The 22135-nt window shown below is 42.6% G+C and overlaps 2 protein-coding genes across 6 annotated transcripts in view; one reads left to right on the top strand and one right to left on the bottom strand.

Annotated features, from left to right (window-relative positions):
• The window catches only part of TANC1 (tetratricopeptide repeat, ankyrin repeat and coiled-coil containing 1), a 67627-nt gene extending 59760 nt beyond the window's left edge, over positions 1 to 7867 (top strand). For all 5 annotated transcript variants that reach the window (XM_065750833.1, XM_065750829.1, XM_065750831.1 and 2 more), the window contains exons 22-26: positions 512 to 644; positions 1443 to 1534; positions 3278 to 3424; positions 4889 to 4989; positions 5788 to 7867. In XM_065750833.1, coding sequence (XP_065606905.1) covers positions 512 to 644; positions 1443 to 1534; positions 3278 to 3424; positions 4889 to 4989; positions 5788 to 7117 — 1803 coding nt within the window. In that variant the 3' untranslated portion in view covers positions 7118 to 7867. The remainder of the gene's footprint in view (positions 1 to 511; positions 645 to 1442; positions 1535 to 3277; positions 3425 to 4888; positions 4990 to 5787) is intronic.
• Positions 7868 to 8832: 965 nt separating this feature from the next.
• LOC136058086 (WD repeat, SAM and U-box domain-containing protein 1) lies at positions 8833 to 19725 on the bottom strand. Its single transcript, XM_065751321.1, has 10 exons — positions 19325 to 19725; positions 18264 to 18448; positions 16369 to 16461; positions 15069 to 15162; positions 14261 to 14294; positions 12754 to 12794; positions 12562 to 12668; positions 11663 to 11845; positions 10287 to 10421; positions 8833 to 9011 (listed from the first exon to the last, which is right to left on the bottom strand). Exons 1-10 carry the CDS (start codon positions 19720 to 19722, stop codon positions 8833 to 8835), a joined length of 1449 nt encoding a protein of 482 aa, XP_065607393.1. The 5' UTR covers positions 19723 to 19725.
• Positions 19726 to 22135: the final 2410 nt, after the last annotated feature.

A 22135-nucleotide genomic window follows, 5' to 3' on the forward strand; every position in this document is an offset into this window, starting at 1 on the left:
TAATAAAAGAATTGTCTGGGGCTTTTTTCTCTTTGTATAGAACAAGAAGCACTTCGTCAGCACCACAGCTTGTCTTTGAATTGTTAACTAGAACGTTTTAAAGTACCTTAGACAAAAATATTCTACTTTCCCTGTGTCTGTACAGCTTTTTGTGCTTTACTGGGCACTGTTCAGGTACTGCCTTACGGAGCTCTTGAAACCCCTGGTAGTCAGCTGAGGGCACAGGTCCTGCCACTGTTTGTTTTTCTGGTACAGCTGCTTGCAGGAATTTGGGCGGTGTGTTCTTTCTTTCATTCTTTAAGTGGGACAGTGCAGCTCTTAGGTGCAGTTTGATAACGTTCCCATGTTCTGCTGTACTCTGTGGGCTTGGTTCAGTGGATTTAAAATGATGTAAACATACTCTGGAGCATACACTCAGTATAGGAAGCTTAGGTAGTAGTTTGCATGTTTCACCGTTCTGCTTCTCTGACCAAGAATAGCATGACACAGCTTGCTTTGCTTCCTCACACAGGTGCAGTATTTGGTAGAGAAAGGAGCAATGATTGAGCACGTTGACCACAGCGGCATGCGGCCACTGGACAGAGCCATTGGGTGTCGTAACACATCGGTGGTGGTTATGCTCCTGAGGAAAGGAGCTAAATTAGGTCAGTCAAACCTATCGTGTACTCAGGGGAAAGAACTATCTGCAATGAATTGCTGTCACTTCTGTAGATTGAAGAAATAATTCTTGAAGTACACACAACTTCGCTTTGCAGACCCCAGCCTGAGGAACAAATATCTTTCCTTCCTTTGAAGAGATTCACTCAACGCTCACTCCAGAAGTGAGGAGAGTAGTAGTAGTAGTCCTGTTTTGCTCTTTTCGTGTGTGTTGATTAAGAGGCCCTCAGGAGTTAATCATCTTCACATGGTTACTGTCACAAGAAGATAATGATTATGCTATTAGTGATCCTTAACTCTTGACAGTATTACTGATTTAGGTGAGAAAGTTTTACATTTATGTTAGAAGTATTTGAATTGTACATTTTTGTAAGGAGTAGTCAAAAAAGTACATCTGAATCATGTATTAAGGCAGGTAGGTATATATTGCAGCTGTCAACATAACGACTGCTGAATCTGTTGTGCCTTGAAGTCATAATGTATGTTCATTTGGTGACTAAGTGTGATTAAACACACATCCTGTGTAGGCTTATGCTTCACGATGGACTTTCGTACCATCCCTTAGACCTTGGGAAAAAAGAATCACACCGTTCAATATTTAACTGCTAAACTATGTGGGATGGGACAGGTATGGACATAAATGTGTGTTAAATATGTGCACACATAAATAATAATGGCAATTGTTTCATGTAGATGAAATATCCACTGAAGTCTTTCCAACGTGAATAGTTATCAGAAATAGTTTTTTTCCACTTTGTCAGTGATTCTTACAATGTAACTTTCAGGAAATGCAGCATGGGCAATGGCCACCTCGAAACCAGATATCCTCCTTATTCTGCTGCAGAAACTGATGGAAGAAGGAAACATGCTGTACAAAGTAGGTTGATTTTTTTTTTTCTTTAGATAGCAGTACTCTGTAATTGGATTTCTGTTTGAAGGTGGATTGATGCTGTTACACCTCCTGTTCTGTTCCAGCAAGATGTGTACTTGCACATCCTTTCATGCTGGGTATGAGATCAGGAAACATTGAGGACCCCAGGCAAGAATTATTTAAAACTAGTATGTAAAAAACAAAACAAAAAACCAACAAGCAGCCAGCTAATAAAGAAATATGTTTTCTTTCGGCTGACCCAGTGCTCTGTGGACACTGGTCAGTTGTTTCTCAGGAGCAGTTCAGAATGTAAGTGCCTCCTTGAATCCAGGCTTCTCTTCAGGGCAGTGCTCTTTTGCATGCTGTTTAAATACAGAATGAGGAGTGACAGATTTCTTATTGCTTTCTTTTTACTAGTCATAATATTTTGCTCAGAAGAGTGGAATTGCTTTTGTAAACTGTTGCAAGGCATGGCTGAGTTGCCTGTATGGGCATCAGTGAAAATCTGTCGTAGGCACAACATTTGTAAATTGGGTGGTTGTTTTTCAGTAAGGGCCCTCAAATTATTTGCCCTCTTTACCTGTGGTTGTTGATGGCTTTGCAGTAATGGAGGAGAGGCATCCTTCAGACTCTGCCATCACCAGTCAGGGTAGGCCTAATTAAAATCTTCCACGATCTGTGCAGGAATCTTACAATTACATCTGGGTAATTTATCATCAAGTTCATTGATCCTGAAATGAGTATTTATACCCAAGCAGGTACTTCCCAGGGTGGGACATCATTCAGGCCGAAAGGATATCAGAATTCATGCTACAGAGGCAATTCTGTCGTTCCTGAGAGGCCTCTCCTGTGCCACACTGATTTAGCAGTGTGTTACATGTGACTCACTGGTTCCTCAGGGAGGTCCACCCGCAGCGTCACCAACACTGCTCTGTTTGGCTCCAGGTTCTCCTCAGCCTCAGCAGGTTCTGAGACGAGGCTGACACAGCAGGGCTGGAAGTAACATGCACTGCACTTTGTTACAAGAAGTTGAATTCCCTGCTCATATCTTTTTTTAGACCACTTACTTAATTTTATGATAGCAATTTGAATGACTTGCTAGAGCTCTGGCGTGTCATTTAGCTTATGAAACTGTTTCAGATACACTCTGATTCATTTGTTGGCTGAAGTGCTCTGAATGGAGGGTTATCTTGCAGAAGAACACGTGCAGCACTCCGCCTGATAATCACAGCTGAGACACTGAAGTGAAGCTGGGAGTAGCTGGGCTGTGTCGGAATGCTGCAGTGGTTCCTTCTCCCTCTCCTCATCCTGCCCCTTCCTCCCCCATACCTTATACTGTGGTAGCACCACCTGATGAAGGGAACACCACTTCTGATTAAGGATATACTTCTATTAGAGCTTTAATAAACTATATTATCAGATATTAAACTATATTATCAGATATTTTACTGCTCTCTTTGATAGATGAGATTAAGAATCGTACGATGTTGAGGTACCAGTAGTATTATTAATGTAAGTAGCATCTGGTGAAATAGCATTGTAAGTATTGAGTTTGGAAGGAAACAAACTCTGATTACCTCTTAAGTTCTCTTATGGTGCCTGTGTGTAAGTGCATATATATGTATTACAGATACATGTTCCTATGTGGAAAGTTTATGTGGGTAATGTCAAATATGAATATGGTTACACTGCAGCAGCATTGTAATAATCCAAGCTTCTGACAAGGCTTCTTGTTCCCTAAATGTGTAGAAAGGCAAGATGAAAGAAGCAGCACAGCGCTATCAGTACGCCTTGAGGAAGTTTCCGAGGGAAGGCTTTGGAGAAGAAATGAAAGCATTCAATGAGATGAGAGTTTCATTGTACTTGAATTTATCACGGTGCCGACGAAAAACAAACGTAAGTTCTTGGTTTTGGTCTGTTGCTTCTCCAGCACTGGCAGTCTTAGACATCAGTTCTGCCACTGTTGGTGGCTGGTGTTGCACGGCGCTGCCGCTCATCGCCACGATGAGCTCCACAGGCAGAAACAGGGAGGATGTGCAGACTCTTCCAGAGCATTTGGATCACTTCATGAACATTGGTACATTGTCCAAACACTGGACGTGGCTGTTTCTGGAGGGGTTTTTTCCTAAATTAGAATTCTTTTCAGTGTGTCCTGTTTTGGGGCTTAGTTGTGTGAATAATAAATGGGGACAGTTCCTAAGGGGGGAGCTATCACACTGTCCTTATGTTACCATCATTTTGGACTAACAAGCTGCTGGGCGTTTTTGGTACTTCTAAAGGAGTAAATGGAAAATGCTGCTGCCACCAGCATTCATGATCAGACGGCAGAACTGCCTGCTTCTACAGCTTGGTGGAAGGTGTCAGTTGTTCCTTTAGTACCTTCAGCAGTGTATCACATAGCTGGGGTAAGGACCTGAGGGACATTAGAGCTAAACCTAGCAATTTTATGACTACACCTCTTAACAATTCCTTCTTTTCAGACTTTTGACTTCTTAATTCCCTGGTCTTCCATGTTGTTCGTGGCATCTATTTCAACTCGAAGAGCATTTAAACATGGGTGCTGAGGATTTATGTAGGCAGTTCTGGCACTACTGTGCAAGGCAGTGCCATTCCTTTATTTTCTCTGCTAGAACTGCAGTCTCCAGCCACCTCCCTCCCTCCATCACATTGGGTGTTTCAGTTGCCTCACACTCACAGCTGGAAGTGACTCTGTGACTAGTGAGAGAGGAGGAAAGGAGGAGGTTCTTTTTATATACTCTCATGTGTTGTTTTGTCTTGATAAACTTTTCCTGTGCTGTGCATGGGTGTCTTCAAAATTAGACTGGCTTCATCTTTCTGTGGCTGTCACTGCCCCCTTCAGTCCTGCTTTGTAAATTCTGGCCTTTGGTTTAATTGTATTTGCAAAACTATTTTTTGTTCTTGCTAAATGAAGACCAGATATATTATACGTACTGCAGTTTTTCTTTAACACGGACACACGCCTCATCCAAGAAAATCTCTGTCCTGGTACAACTCACTTCCTGGTTTTTTTTTCTTTTTTCTCTAATTCCTGGGTCTTTATTCTTTTCAGAGTGCATTTCAGTGTTTTTATCTGAGGGAGTCACATACGGATTGAAGATAACTGTGTAACACTGCTTCTTAAGTACTTCAGAGTCAGTTTCTGTTAAGACTTCAGAGAAAATGTTACTGAGATACAGTTGCTCCTGGTCTTTAGGAAAGTGGCTGATCTTCCTTCCTGACAGAGGTGACTTTCTGTCATGGATAAGCTACCTGCACTTTGTGAAGTGGTACTATGAATAAAGAGCACACGACTTTCTGTTACTGTCAATACATAATAAGTACATTTGTTTAAATTGTTAGGACTTCGGTATGGCTGAGGAGTTCGCTACCAAAGCACTGGATTTGAAACCCAAGTCCTACGAAGCCTATTATGCTCGAGCAAGAGCTAAAAGGAACAGCAGGTACTGTTGATTTTCTTCCTAAGTCCAAGTCCATTTTTCTTAAACTTTGTAATGCTTTCTGTAACTGCTTTTCTTTTCCACTAGTTGTAGCTGGAATTTAGAAAGAAAAAATCATTTTCTTGGCACAGTTTCCGTATGTATTAGGTCTCTTTATCAACTTAAAACCAACCAAACACAAAAAGCAATATTGAATACTCATTTAGGCAATTATTGGGCAGTTCAGAAAGTAGACAGAAATAAACTGATGCGAAGTGAGTTATTTAAAATGTAAGAGTGGGTGGGACTGCTACACCATGTGACTCGGCAGAATTTTGTCAGTGGTGCACCACCAAGCTCCAGCTATGCATTGCTTAGCACCAGGAATACTCAGGTGTATGAACACAGGACGGGATATACTGAATCATTAGCAGTTCAGGGTCACAACAGGAGAGAGGAGAAACTGTCTCTTTAAGTTGCAGAACTACATAACCCTATTGGCTTAAAGAGAGGTATTCCTATTTCACAGAATCATATTGGGGTGGAAGGGGTCTGTCTGCCCCCAGCAGCTCTGGCTGCCCCCTGGCCCCATCCATGGCCTCGGGCACCTCCAGGCATGGGGCAGCCAGGCTGCTCGGGTCAGTGGAGCCAGGGCAAAGCAGAATAAGAAGCTGACAGGGAGCAGAGTTTGGCTAGTACGTGCTGTGACAATCTCAGTGAAGGGCTCGTGAGACAGCCTGGATATTACTTCTTAGTAAGCAGTGCTGGAACTCAACCTTGTCCCGGGTTTTTGTTAATAATTCCGGGCTCTTTTTCACTCAGAAAGCTACTTGCTGCTCTCGCTGACTTACGTGAAGCCACAAAGCTGTGTCCTAGCAATCAAGAAATTAAACGTCTCCTGGCACGAGTGGAGGAGGAATGTAAGCAGTTCCAGAGAACACAACAACAGAAGCAACAGTGCCCACAGTCAGGACAGCAAATGAACAACTCTGATAATGAGGAGGAGGAGGATGCTACTCAAGGTGTGAATGAGAACTTCCATCTTCAAGAAAGAGAGGAAGAACTATCCCACCCTGATGAATCTGTTCCTTCTCCACAGAGACTGCAGCATTCCTCAGCTGCTTCATCATACCCTAGAAACCTTCAAGACAGTGTTCAGCAGAAAGTGAGACCTGTGTCCCCTCAAGGCAGAACGGGAAATAAATATTTAAGAGAGCCAGGCTTGGTCATGCAGCCAACCAAGCAAGCACAGATTGTAAAAACTAACCAGCACCTGAGCTCCATTCAGCCTGGATCAAAACTGGGAAGCAGTCAATGTAAGATGAAGACACAGTCCCCTTTTCAGCATCTTTCCCAAGGTCCTCTGCCAGTCCGGCACTCTAAAATTCAGCATTTGGATGGGACAAGCACATTATCAGCCGGAAGTGTTTCCATAGGTGCGAGTTCAGAGCTGTACAATGAGAAATTCATCTCACAGCACTCTTCCACAAAGAAGTCTAAAACCCCTGACCCATCACCAGCCCCGTTTCAAATGAATTTCAGCGAAGCAAGGCAGCAAAGTCCTGTACCCGGTGCTATCTCTTCTAGCTCTCCTTCCAGCAGCATGATTCTTACCAGCTCAACCAGCAGCTTAACTTCAGTGAGTAGTTTTTCAGATATGAAGGGGCTAGGGCCGGACGTTCGACTCAAGGAGAACAAAGTTCACCAAGTTCATGGTACTGCTGCTGAACACAGACCTCGCAATACGCCGTTTATGGGAATCATGGATAAGACTGCAAGGTTCCAGCAGCAAAATAATCAATCCAATTGCTCTTGGCATTCTCAGGCCTCAGATGGAGTATCAACAAATGTTTCTTCTGGGAGCATTCAGTCTTCTAATTTCGAGCAGTTCTCGGTCAAAAACTCTCAAACTAAAACTTCTACTGTTACTGTCCCGGGAGAGAGCAACCAGAATGGTATGCAAGCTAAAGTACACGAGGAGCTCAAGTGTCAAACACCTGCCCACTGTCAAGACAGCAGAGCACCAAAACAGGTTCTGCATTTATACACAGATGTGCCATCAAAACAACAATCTCACATCAATAAGGAAGGTCATTTAAGCCACATCACCTCTACAAAACCAAAGCGATCATTCATTGAATCAAATGTGTAAATATTACTTTGTATATGATGCAGTTGTAAAACTTTGCTTATAACACCATAGGGTATTCCCTCTGCAGTGGGGTAGTGGATGGCTGTTCCTGAGTGTGTGTACTCAGCCCATGCTGACCAGTACGTTGTGGGATACAACCACTTTAAGCTGTTCATACCAACACAGGACAATCACAGTAACTGGAATAGCAGATATGTGTAGGGAGAGTCAACTAGGATCAGTCAAGTCAAGCAATCCACCAGACTAGGACCTCAAGTAGTGAAATTCTTTCCATTAGACTTCACCTCCCAGAAATAAAGAGATATATATATATATTTATATATATAACTTCTCCATAGGGCTTTAATCTTGGCTTTCGGTTGTACTGCATCTCATCACTTCCACAATAACTGTGCCTCTATAATGCTTAAGTGCTTACTTCTCAAAACAGTGTTAAGAAAATAGATGCTGCGTACTCTTCAGATCTGTATATGTATTTTTTTTAATCAAAGATAGTCTTTTATCACTTTTCTAGTGGGATCTAATTTGAGGAGCGTGATGTACATTTAGGAAGCAAGATTTCTGTACGAGGAAAGGCAAAGCAGCCACGTTTTGACATGTAAATATATCTATTTTTAGTAACAAGGAGAAACCAAGTAAAATGAACAGTAACATCTGCATGTGTATTGAAAGGCTTTGACCATATTGGTTATTGCACTGAGTAACACAATATACAGCATGTTAACGATAACTGCACTTTATATAGTTTACCTAATCACCTTTGGGTGCTACTTCACTTTAAAGCAAAATTATCTATTGCCTGTTTATCCATGGAAAAGGTACAGCAATGAAATGTTGAGGAAGAATTTTGAGAGGAAACCCAAGAAATGGAATGCAGATGGAAGATGGAGGAAAAGCGTATGTGCAGTTACTTTATGGAGTGAAGTTGTGGAATTTTTTCAGAGGAAATTCAGAGGTTTTAGAGCAGCAAGAATATCTGGAAACTAAACAGATGCTGTGACATTTCTGACTGCCATTGGGAGGGAGTGGCCAACCTGAGGTTGTCACCTCCCAGGTCTCGTGTGTACAGTGGTGTATGTACGTTGTAAACAGCTGTATGCATTTTTATAAATCCTTTCCTGAGTTCACATTATTATGCTTCAGCTTATTTATTGCTTACTATTCCTTTGGTATTTTGTACAAGTTATATTATTCTTGTCCTGTAGTTCTATTTTTGCACAGCTACTGTATTTTTTTTCCATACAAAATAAAAGTTATTATTACAGCTGTGTGATAAGATGCAGTCACTGACAGTTCAGGAAGAATTCTTTCCCAGCTCCTCCAAATGCACATTCACTCACATGAAACAGGGAAATGTTTCTTCTAATTAAGAAAAAGAAATAAAATACAAATTCTATGCTTAGAGACTCACCTTGCAAAGTGAAGACTCAAAACTCGTAAGCGTAGAGGAAGGCGTTAAGAAAATATATCTGAAAAGTGGTGAATCTGGGTGTGTGTTTGCTGGTTTCTTACACAGAAATACCGCTGCGTAGAAGTACAGATAACTTAAAAACATTCAGTAATTTTTTTAGTCCTTTCTGACCGCGGACACGCTCTTCTAGCATAAACACTGAAGTGACAGCCAGGGAAGAAGGGCACATTTTTCTTCCCAGGTGTTTCTGACAGATTTCTCTAGCTACATCCAATGGCATTTACCTTCATTTTAGTACGTAACTTCAGAACGGAGCGCTCCCAGCGCGCTGCGGCTGCGCCTCCCGCCAGCGGCTGATGGCCATTTTCAGAGTCCTGTTGGGTGTAAGCACAGGACTGTCGAGAGGAAGATTTGTCATGGGACTAGATCGTCTCTTACTGCTGAGCCAGTTTTCCATTGCCTCCTTTTCATAGGAATACCCATCTGCAAAGAAACCATCAGCAGAGCTTGCATTACACGCTATATATTTTACATCCATAAGAGATAGATGGGAATGCATATTTCCAAATAAGAGAATTGAGATGTAAAAAAATTATGGAGTCAAAAGTACTACAGCAACAGTTTGTACAGCAGTACTGAGATCAGGATACGGTCCCTACAGTAAATAATGGGGTGAGGATGTCACAGGACATGTGAGCATTCAGTCCCTTTTGAGCCAACCTTTGACTTGCCTGGGCTTGATTGAGTGAGTAGGAACTGTGATGGGCTGGGTATAGAAGTATGCTGCTCCAAAAGTAATGTGTCATATTTATTTCCACAGAAGCTACAATAGCTATTAAGAGCACAACAGCACTACTTGATAGAGCAAATTCTCAGATAAAACAAAAAACAAACAAAAAAACCACAACACCATTTTTCAACATAGTCACCACCACTGGCTATGCATTTCTGCCAGCAATGAACAACAGCCTGCATGCCACACTTGTAAAAAAAAAAAATCTCCGCCAGCCGTGGTGACCCACTCATCACAGCTGAAATGCAATCCCCACTGCTTCCCTGTGCTCACAGACATTGTCTGGGCCTCATAAACATTCAGCAAGCACTGATAAATGTCAGTGGGTGCCACTTTTTTTGCACCTGGAGGAATTCAACGACAGCTCTGTTTCATCAGCACTTCCATGTCAGACACTGTTTGATCAGGCTGCCCCTCTGCTGCCATCTGTCACACAGCAACAACAAACATGCAACAGAGTACTGGAGGGAAGGTCCAGCCTCTGCTGCCATCCCACCAACATCCTTATGTTATCATCCTCTTATGTTCTAGGCCAGCTGAACAAAACAGAAGGCACTGCTTTTGGAGCAGCCCTCGTTAAAAAATACAATATTGTTAATATGTAAGTAACAAAACATTTTAATTGCATCTTTTTTTTCTTAAAGCATCAAAAGAGAGGAACAAAGCCACAAAAACAGTGGGATATTTGACCTCCTATACAACATTTTAAGTGCCATACATACAGTTGTGTAAAGTTAGTAATGAGCCTGTGTTTTTTGCTTTTGTTTCCCTCATGCACAACTGCATTGTGCATTTACCAAGACAACTCTGTAATTAGGATTTAAATACATGGCTGCAGAGACACAAAAAGAAAAGAGCATTAAAAAAAAATTATCCTCTGTAGAAAGACGTGCCCAATTTTTGTGTTCCCATGTCCATCTCTACCCTTAAGCTATTCACATTATTCAACATTGCTCAAGTCATACCTGCTGCAATTACAGGATCCTTCATGAGCTCCCGTGTTATAGGGCATAAGAATTCATCAGGAACAGAAACAGAGACAGTTTTCACCCTCAGCTCTTCGATCTTCTGGAGGATTTTACTGCGCAGGCCAAGAGACTCTGAAAAGATATTGGAACACAGAGTGAAAAACACCGTAAAGTCAGGCAGAGAGGTTGGTTCATGCCTTTACTGCCATGCCAGAGATAACAGCTCGATCCTCCCATCCCTGCCAAACACAGAGAAGAACACACAGAACCCTAACCCTAACCACAGACCCCTGCCCAGTGCAGCAAGCAGTTAACTGCAGCACCCCAATCCCAATGGATAGTAACAGTTCTGTGGAGGAATGAAAGCAAATGGCAAAACAAATCCAAGCACAGTGTTGCAGCAAAGCCACAGCTACGGGGCAGAACTGCATTTTAGTGGATGCAAAACAGGATCACGTGCACCGCTGTATGTGCAAAGCTAACTGTAGCTAAAACAGTGATGGAGTAGGAGGGTCCAGAGCGTTCCTCCCTTTAAACTAGAATATAACAATGCAATATGAGTGCACAAGTGTTTCCACCACCCCTCAATAACACCGACTACACTGAAGTGTGTACACCATGCCTGCAGATTATACTTCACTGCTGCATGCTTCTGTTTCATGATAGATGTCTTAGACTTGTAGCATCTCAGTGCCTCTGATTACAGAAAATGAACTGCTGAACTCCATATTTTGTTTTATAAAAGCCTGGCACTTAGTTATGGCAAAATAGCACTATTACTGCTAACTTAAATTTGGATTCACTGAGGGCCTTTAGACCCAGAATAGAGGGGGTACAGTCACTTCCCTCACCCTTCTCCCACCCCTCTTCTGATGGAACCCAGGACAGTGTTGGCCTTCTGGGCTGTGAGCACACACTGCTGCTTCATGTTAAGTTTCTCATCAGCCAGGACTCTCAATTCTTCCCAGCAGGGTTACTCTCAAGGAGTTCTCTCAGTTTGTTTACATATCTGGGATTACCTCAACCCAGGTGCAAAAAAAACTTGCACTTTGCTCTGTTGAATGTCATCAGGTTCACAAGAACCCACCTTTTGAATTTATCAAGGATGGCATCCCTTCCTTCTGCTTTACCAACTGCACCATTCGGCTTGGTGTCATCAGCAAACTTGCAGAGGGTGCATTTGGTCCCATAATCTTACGTCACTGATCAAGATGTTAAAGAGTACAGGACCCAAGACAGACCCCTTGGGGACACTGCTTGTTACTAGCCTCCACCTGGACATAGAGCCATTGATCACAACCCTCTGCCTTTAACTTTTCAACCAACTCCTTATCCACCAAGAAGTCCACCCTTCTAATCCATCCCCATCTTACCAATTTTTAATTCATTAGTCAGACTTTCTCTTGTTAGATTCACAAGTTCTTTGCCATCGATGTTATTTGCTTTGAAAAGCCCAACAAGTTCTGCTAAGCCTTGTGCACAAAGCCAGGCTGAAACATCATCCTCCGACCAGTTCTCAGCAGCTCCAATCTTAGAGTCATTTTCTATAGTGTTTCCTTTGGAAAGGAAAGATAAAAGACAGTAAACAAAACAATGAAAAATGAAAAAGCAAACCCAACTAGTAAGAACTACAGAAGCAATGAGCATTTTTCAAATGCTCTCACTATTCCACAATCCCTAAAATCTGATAAAAGCAATACTCATCAATCAAACATTCTTTCATACTGGGGACAGTCATTTGGGTTTGAATTTATCGATTTTCAACATTTAGAGGAATGTAACCTCTCAGGGGCTGACATCTGTCAGAATTAAACTAGAGACTGAAGTGTCAGCAGACACTAAAACCAAATATCGTATCTCCTTCTAAAAGCAGACCAAATTCCAGACTCAATTCTTGTGCTTTGAACAAAGATCCATTTATTTTTATTCCACATACTTCAGGTACTTCTCTATTTTGTAACATTAATTATGTGCTTCCTTCTATAGCAACGGGAAAGTTGTATTTCTTCTTGACAATTGTGTTTCCAATCGGCATATTTTCTCTTTAAATTACTGCCAAATATATGTCTATGAAATCAGTCTTTCAATCTCTGGGAGTTGACACTCACATCTTAAATGCTACCCAGAAAGTAAGAAATGGAAAATATCAGAAAAATGAAGGAAGCTAATATCCTTCTCATATCATTATAAAGTTGTCTGTTTTTCTTTTTTTTTTTTTAACAGAGAATACTTGTTGCTTAAAGAACGGGCTAAAAATACTTCAAGCACTGACCTGCACAGGGCTGCTTATTGTCCAACTGCCATATGTGCACAGTTTTATCCATTGACCCCGTGGCAAGTAAGAGACTATGGGGCGCAAAAGCACAAGTTGTGACGTATCTGAAAATGTGAAATTTGACAGGAAATTGAATGAATTTCTTTTCTTTATTAATAGTAAAACAGAATCATCACACTGAATTCATACCTGGTATGCTGAGACAAAGTATGAAGGATACTGCCAGTGTTCTGTAAAAAAGAATATATGTGCATTTAAATCATAAAGAATACAACAAGCGTTCACTCATTTGTACACACACTTCTAAAGATGAGTAATAATATTTCGTCTTTGAATATGACAGTTACCTTCTGAGAAGGTGTATGGCCGTGCCTAAGCTGATTGGCAGCACAGTCAGATCTGTACCTTGGCTTTCCTATGTGAGGCCCTCTATTCAGTCCTACCCTTCACCCTAATGACAGTAGAAATAGCATTTGAATTAATTATACCCATGTTGGCTGAGTGTCCGTGTGGATAAAAACACTTCTTCAACAAAACCAGGATTAAAAAGGAGCTGAAGTGAAACTGAAGTGATAACTGAAATTCAAACGGACTTCATACTATAATCTTTTAACAATTTGCCAAGGATTGCATCAGAGGTTCGTGTATTTGTATACTAGATGCTACTAAAAAGCAGTCCCTGAATTTCCGCAGTTTTAACATATGATTTGAGAAACTTTCCTTATGATTAAAAGTAGTATTTCTTTGACAGGTACAGACAGAATTATAAGATGAGGAGCAAAGCTGTTCCCAGACACTACTTGATCTAGTTTTCTTCAACTACTCATCATGAGCAAAGTGCCCTATTGTAGGCCAAAACGTCTCTCTCCCAAGATTTACTGTCCTAACCTCCCTCACTCTTAATAATGGCAACAGTACCATATGTTAAAAATCTCAGGCTAAAAATCTGACAAACAGATACGAGGCCAAAACTGTGAAGGCATCAGGTTAGTGATTCTGGTGAGAAACATGCACAGTTGTAATTGAACAGTTGTATCAATACAACTGTATGTGCAGAGATCTAAAAACTTGTTCATCTGTCATTTTCAGCAAAATCACTATTTTCAATATGACAAAATAGTAAAGGGAAATGCCACAGCTAGGTGAACCTCAAAGGATGTAAAAACAGTATTACACAAACACCTAAACAGAATGCTTTTAAAGAAAGGTCATTGTATTTAATGTAATTTTTGTCTCAAAATATTTATTATGCTTCTATTCAATGTGTGTTTATATACAATTAACTAAAGGATTTCTGTGATCACTATCCCTGTTTTTTGCCAGAAGGTCCCACTCCTCTTGCTGTGAATGCTAGGATAAAATTTAAGATTAGCAAAACTCCTTCTGCATCAATAAGAAGATCATACAAGCATAGGATTCACTGAATAATACTGTCATATAGTGCAGTGTAAAGAAATAAAGTAACAAAACACTCAAATAAATGTAAATTAAGAATGAGAGAGATTGACTGATTCCCAGGAGATATTTTACCTCAAGCTACACTTAACTGAAGATTAAAAAAATAGAAAGAAAGGGTTTCAGAGTTCCTGTTCCAAATATCCTTTCCTTGATGGGACACAGCAGAAGCAGTGCTAATATCTCAAGACAACGGCCAAATGAACAACCATAAATAACCTTACAACTACATCATACTTACAGTCTCATATATTATGACACACTTGTCCACAGACCTTTAAAAAAAAGAAAAAAAGCAAACACCCCTGTGTACAATCTTAATGTCAGGGAACAAGGAATCGAACTATTTCTAATTAAAAGGGGAAAAAAAACAACAACACAACACAAAATCCCCAACTTTCACACAAGTAAAACAAACAAACAAACAGAACTCTCAACAGCTCAGCGTAACGGAGCGTTGTGGAAAGCAAAGCCCCACCTATTTCCACCTTAAGACAACGACACTCATTAGCTGCAAATCAATGAATAAAATCTCACATCCTGCACTTCCATAATTTCTGAAGCAGAGGGAGGTTTCAGGCAAACTGGCCCCTGGTTCTGTGGCTCCCCACAAGGTACAGATAGGTCTTTGCAAGTATCTGTAATGCAGGTATCTCTGTGCACCATGCACAGTATCTGGCTATCCATCAACTACTCTCAGCACTTTCTGATTTCCAAAATCTTTTCATCTGCAAAGCAAACTTAAGGAAGAATTGTAACTTAATAAAAATTAAATGAAGGCCACATAAATGTCCAAAGAAGTCCAGAAACAATGAATCTCGTTGCAATACACAGAGAACAGAGCTTGCAAAGTCCTAGACTTCAAACTCAATCCCCACCAGATACAAACAAACTGGAAAGACGATTCATTAATTCTTGAAGGCAGAGAACTTTTCTGCAGTTCAAATATATCCTGAACTCTGCAACTCACTTAAATTTTCTGTTGTACAATACTTCAGTGTACACTGAACAGCCATCTGAAATTTCAACAAGTGTAAGATACTGCTTACCCTGAAACTAGCATCTGCCCATCGTAAGAAAACGCACAAGCCAGAACTGGGGCAGAATGTCCACTCAATGTGCACTTATATCTCAATTCACCACCTAAAATACAAAAAGTAAATTAATGTAGATTTATATATTTGATGAGGTATTAAGCCAAATGTGATTTAGGGGCATAAAGCTGCCTCAAATACCTGACTCTGTGATCTCCTGCCTACAGAAAAAAGGACAAACGATCAAAGTCATAATTTTAACTTCCATGACCTCTTCACTTCATAGCCTTACCATCTGTCTAACAAAATTTTAGATAATTGAGTATCTGTACACGCAGTATTCATTCTTACAGACTTCTATATAAGAGACAACAACAATTCCCACAGGAGACAATTCTGGGCACATGCCTGGTCTGACGCAGCAGTCACACATTCTCATGGTTTTTTGATCTTTGATATTGGCATTCCACATCTTAACATCACGTAGAGCACTGGGAGTTAAAGAGTTAATGCTCCAGTTGCCCATGGTTCCAGGTACCTGGTTCTCAGAAGAGAACTACTTCTCCCAGAGGACTTTCACGGTATTTTCCATTTTCCGTTCACAAGGAAAGATAAAACTGTTTGTGTATCACGAGATGGACTTCCTGGTACCGCTTGGCCTTGCAGTATGCTCTCCCTAGCTGTCTGCCCTCAGCATCAGAATGAGCCCTTTGGTTTTGGACTCTCCCTCTCTCTCATTTGATTTATTAGCCTCAATTCCAATTATATTGTATTACATTGTGTTACCGTGCATCCCCATAGCATATTTAGTATATTATTTTTTTCCCCTTAGCTTGCTGCCGCAGTTGTGTTTTCAGGCCCATCTCCCTGCCTTTTCCCCTTATTTCTCTTCCCCTTCTCCTGGGATGAGGGTCCATGGGCTCCCCTGCCCCAGTGGCCACACTGCTTTCATTCCTCCAGCTCTTGCTCAAAAGGCCAAAATGCTCTGAAAGCTGGCCTAGCAGATCAAAGTGCCCAAAGCTAAGTGCAGGATACTCATTCACAGAAAATGAAAATGATGATTAAAAGCAAATATTTATCACAACATTAAGAGGACTGGGGGAATTTTTTTTATCTTTACTATTATTGCTAAAGATATCACTGAATAAAAAGCGACCGGGCCCAATCTCACAAACTACAGCGTGCATTAGCTGCTTTCTAGCAAATCGATTAAAAGAACACTTCCAATTTGGTTTGCCATGTAAATTTTATCTTAGATGTAATTGTCATTAAAGAGTTAAGACACTTAAATATGAAGAAGCGTCACTATACACACCTAAGAAGTCTCCAAAGAAAATAAACCAGACTTTGATCTTATTATCTTGACCACAAGAAGCCATCTGGAAGTATCTGGATGCGTGTTCACCACCTGATAAAATTAAAAACTATTAATGGGAAATTTTTAAGCACAAAAAAATAACAGCATATCAGTACATTCCATCACCATTCTTTCAGAACAATTTGGTAAATCTCCTTAAACTCAAAACTACTTTAAAAAACATTGACAGAAACGTCTGCAGAAACGTTGCAGAAGTTTTAAAAATATCTGCAAATAAGGAATCTGTATTACCACTACATTACTTCCTGAACGAACAGATGAAGCCCAGAACTGTACCACTGTGCTCACATGCAAAGTTTTCTGGATGGCAGGCATTTGATTCCTCTATCTGCCAAGTGTAGTAATATTGCCTTTTAACCCATAATCTGCAGTCATTCCTCCACTGCAAATGGTTATTCCCACTCCTTCTACAGTGCAATAGTTCTCAAATTTTAAAATCATTTACACATGTACAAATCTTGAGAATATGGCAAACTACTTTCATCATTTTCAGTGTTTACCCTTTCCTGTCTATAAACCTGTGTTTCAGGACTGCAGTCCAAGCATTAGTTATGAAAGATGAAATACAATAGTAGCTACAGTTTTGCAGCTTTCCCTCTTTCTATTCAAGGATGTAAACATTTCCAACTAAGATCACGTTCCATGTGTTGTTTCATTTTCTTTTATTCGCAGCCAAATTCTTTCTGCTCTCCTACTCTAGTGAGCTGACATACCAGCCTGACACAGGCGTGCAACAATCCCCAGCAGCATCACCACTGCAAGTATCGACTCTTAAAACTCTTACGACAATCCCCAGGTTCAAGGCTGAAAATCAGAAAACTGTAACAGCTGTTTGCATAACAACCTAAGTATAATATAATATGTAAAACTTAAATAAGAACCATATTTCCAGTTCTGCAGTCACTGGACACGTCAAAACAGTTACAGTTAAGCATCTCATCAAATTACCCCTAAGGTTTCATCTCTTGTTTTCCCGTGTTCTCACTTTCATCTCACTACTGCAATAAAATCCTCACATACACAGAGCTGTTAGCAGTTTACAGGAGCCATGAGAGCTACTGTGGCCATGGCTGATCTTAGGACTTGCCACAGATCTGCTAAATATGAAAGTGCCTCATTTTCCCAGGATTTTGTGTGAGATCTGGGTCTTACCAAGAGACGAGGAGCATGCCTTAGCTATGATGCTGTAGAAACACATCTCTTGGTAAAACAGTCAGAATGAGAATTCTTTCACAGCTCAAAAGAGTAGTACACATGTTATATGCTACCAGCCATTAACAGGCATTACAGGGCTGTACATACCAAGTTCCTCAGAAGGAGAACACACTGCTTTCCACTAAGCTTCACTATAATTTTTCAGCATAAGCTGCTTTTATTATTACATCTTAGCAAAACTCATAAGACTGTGGGCTCACCTCTCCCCAAGACTCCACCATTCTGCTTATTATATTTACAGTCCTTTGCGCTGCTTTAATCCAGTTCTATTCCTTGGGGATGCACAGTAAGAGTTAAGTGGAAATGGTAATCAAGGACTGCGCCTTCTGCCATCATTCTTAGACCCAGGAGACAGGCCTCACTTACAGATGCTGCCCGAACACGTTCCAAGACCCTGGCAGAATAATTAACTACTTAAAGCTATCAAAAAAAAGCTAATCAACGTGTTGGTGGACCTAGCATATTCCTTGTCATCAACCTCACCATTACTTGAGAGTATTCAAGAATATGGAGAAATCTCAGCACTTCCCAATGTCACTTGCCTCCTGAGCACTTATGGAAAAAGTAGAAAAAAAAAACCCATGCACGTTCCTCCCCTGGAGAGTCAAGTAACTAACCAGAAACTGGATGTGAAGAAATATCACAGCAGGTAACGCCAAGATCATGTGCTTTTTCATTATGCAGACATCTCATTTTCTCATCCCAAACAGTCAAATCACCGCAGGATGATCCAGTGACAAAGAAATTTCCACTCGGAGAAAATGCACAGGCCACCAAAGAACCATCTTTAACGCTTCCAGATCTGAAAGGCAACAGTATATGATAACTGATTTTAGAAGCAATGTTCTCAAGAGCTAATCTCTCAATTGCAACCTGACAGAATAAACCAAACTGTACTAACTTCCCTATTTCAGAACTCGATAACAGAGGACAGAGAAACTGTGCAATTGCAATGAGATGCGCAAAAAGCATGCCTGTAGGATCCAAGACCTGCTCTTGGAGGAAGAACATGAGACACCACAAGGTAAAAGCTTTTCAGTTGAGTGATAAGGTAAGTTTCAAACTAAAGACGATTTGTCAGGACTCACAGTTTCAAAGACAGAATACTCTGACAAATTCTATGGTCTCGTGTGTGGGTTGGCAGCGGAGACAAAGGAATCTTGCTGGACATCCCTGCATACCTGAGGCCTTCTGAAGGTAAGCAGCATCTTTCCTTCGATTCTGTGCCCACAGCCTAGGACTCTGCTACTCTGCTGCAATTGCTACACTTTCCATGGCATTACAGCGTTACAGTACGTGCAATATAAAGCACACAGTCAGGCCCCGCTGACCAACATGCCGCAGTCTGTCGACAGTTTAGAAACAAGATGTTTATAATATGCAATGCATCCTGATTTCATGCCAAACCAATACATTAAAACCAAACAGACACGAGATAAAATAACAAAGCTTCCTGAGTCTGTATTGCTTCACGTTAAAAAGAAAAAACGCTAACACTCAGCACTTCTCCTATTTATAACCCTCTGGTCTTCTAAACTCTTTTATTTTTTGTCACATGAACCAGAAGCGTAAGGTCTGCAAGTCTGTGCACAGTACAGCATGCTAACAGAGCAGCACTCGTAACAGACCCTACTTCCATAACAGTAAGCAACACTGTGAAAAAACTTTAGGCACTCGCCTGTAGAGTTTCATCGAGTTCACGTTCCAAAGAACAACGCTTCCGTCAGCTGCACCTGACACCAGATACGTGGACTCCGGAGAAAAACGGCAGACTCTGACCGGACTGCCGGTGGGCTGCCCCAGCACTGCCAGCATCCGACCATCGCCAGTGTCCCAAATGACGGTGGCGCCATCTGTTGAACACGAAGCCAAAGTGCGTCCTGACGGAGAAAAGCAGCAGCAGTGGACAGCGTACGTGTGACCTTGCAAAGGGGAGTACGGCAGCTCAGTGAAGCCATTTAAAGAGTAAACACGAATGGATTTGTCCGTGGAACAAGTAGCCAGGCACGACGATGAGAAGGCGCAGCAGTTGACATCATCACTGTGCTCTGTTAACGTGCGAATTAATGTCGCCATTTAATCTACTGCCCAGAAAAAAGAAAAAGAGAAAAAAGAAAACCTGAACTTAAAACAGACATCTCTCCTTTGTACGTGACACAGACGTGGTACCTTACTAAGATACAGTCTCCCGGAAGAACAACTGACTTGTAGCGGCTAATTTTTCGTGTCAGTATTGTTCTATTTTCAACCTGAAGCAAAGAAAAAGAAACGAGGAGATTTTGACTTGGTTACAGTAACGCACATTTTAACTTCTAGTTAAGTCAAACTTGCAAGTTTGCAATACAACACTGAAGCTCACATAAAACTATCTGATTCTGCCCTGTTCCAGTACTATTGTTTATGCTAACGTTTGCTGCTCAAATTTGTTCTCAGTTGCACACAGTTGCAAAACCATGAATTACGCACTGCAGAATCCAGTCAGCAAGCTATCAACTTATCAACTACTTGCTACATAAAAAACAAATCTCTCTTTCTACGCGTGATTAGCATTAGACGTCAAAATATTACTCAAGGTTGCGAAACGGAAATTGAATTGCCCCTTGTATTGATTGAAATTACATTTGCTTCTCCAAGAGCCTGAACTCCATGAGCATTCTCCAGGTGCTGAGGCTGTGGGAAAATCGTACCGCACAGATACCAACATCAGACAAGCGTGCCACGCAGCCGAGGTCAGGGAAAGCCCCCCCGAGTACGGATCACGGCCAAGCATCCCAGGGGAAAAGGAAGCGCCTAGAGCTGCACGTTGATGCCGGTGGGCAAAAGCAGCCGCGCTCCTCACGGCACCAGCTTCCCCAGCACCTCCCTCTCTAACCCTTACGGCAGCGGCAGACGGCTGCAGACAAAGCTCCGTACAGCGGAGCAGCAGCAGCAGGGCCGGCACTCACTCGGCTCTCCACGGACGGGTTCAGGGCAGCGCTGGGAGGGCCCCGCGGCCGCTCCGCACGGACGGCAGCACCCGGCCTCGGAGGCCGCGGGGACAGCGGCGCCTACACAGGGCCCGCCAGGAACGGACCGTACCGCACCGCCAACCCCGAGGGCGGCACTGCGAGCCCCGCTCCGGCCCCCTCACCTCGCCTTCGGCCCCCTCACCTCGCCTTCGGCCCCCTCACCTCGCTCTCACAAAATAAACGAAACTAAACTCGATTAAAATAGAATAAATGGCGGCTGAACGAAGGCCGCCACGCACCGCCCTCACCGGAGCCGCTGCCGGTGGCCCCGCCCCCGCGGCGCGCGCCCTTCGCCTCAGGGAACGCCGCAGATGGCGGCGCCTTTTCTGCCCCATTTCGTCCGCGCGTTTCCCGAACGCTTCCTCGTGCCCGGATTCTGCGGCCTCGACGCGCGCTGCACTGCCAGCATTCAACCGTGGAGCACGTCCTGTACTCACGCGGGTCCCGCCGGCGCCGGGCCGGCACCTGTCTGCGCACAGCGGGCGCGAGGCGGCCCCGAGCCGGGACGGGGCCGCGCCTCAGCACAGCCGCGTGACGCGCTGCTGCCGCGCCCACGGACGGACGCTTTCTCAGGGCGGCCCCGGCAGAAGCGGAGCTGCGCTGCGGGCCCCGCACGGCTCCCCAGGGCCGGCCCCGCCCGGGCCGCGCCGGTGAGCTCAGGGAGCTCCGAGCGAACGCGGACCGTTTCTTTTTGCCAGCTGGGAGACGTTCCTGCTGAAGAGGAACAGCTGCTCGTCATGCCCGTGATGCCGTGCTTTTAAACAGGTCCATCATTTACAGCTGGGAAATCAGAAATTACTCACTGCTCCGACAGCCTCCCTCGAAACTGAGCTCAGTTCCACTAACCCTGGTCAGTTTGGGCAGTACAGGCAAGGGGAATTACTGTCATTAAAGAGCGCGTTCATTTTCTTGACTGCACATACCGGCTATAAAAACCTGTTTACACTGGAGTGCTACAGCAGTCACAACATCCAACGGCCTCATTGGGCTGCCCCACATTTCAGTCCTCGCTCTGCAGGCACGCTGCAGGAAACCAAAAGCTTCTGGGGACCATACGATGTGTGCTGAGTAAACGAGGTCCTCTCGATCACAAGTTCAGCACTCCATTCAATATTACTGGTTCTTCGGATTTCTGTCCCCATTCACGGAAGCGCAGAGGTGAAAAAAGATGTTTATGCATCTTTAAATCTATTTTCTTTAGTCAGGGCAGTGGTTACAACCAGTGTCCTTCTACAGAGAAAAAAAGCTAACAAAAACAAACCATCACATACATGGCCATCATTTTTAAGAAAAACTACAAACGGTATCTATTTATATTACTGTTGTAAAGTTAGCAGAAGTACTGGGAAGCAAAGTCGCCACACCCCTAAAGCTTTAACCAATGTTATCTACACTCAGTCAAGGAGGTGGTTTAAGTGCTCCTCTGACTGCTTGGCAATTGCTTGGAGGTACCAATAAAAAGGCCAGGAGAATTTGATGCA

Source organism: Cyrtonyx montezumae, unplaced genomic scaffold, assembly GCF_038088225.1.
Source record: "Cyrtonyx montezumae isolate F1298 unplaced genomic scaffold, pur_monq_1.0 scaffold_7, whole genome shotgun sequence".
NCBI classification, from domain to species: domain Eukaryota; kingdom Metazoa; phylum Chordata; class Aves; order Galliformes; family Odontophoridae; genus Cyrtonyx; species Cyrtonyx montezumae.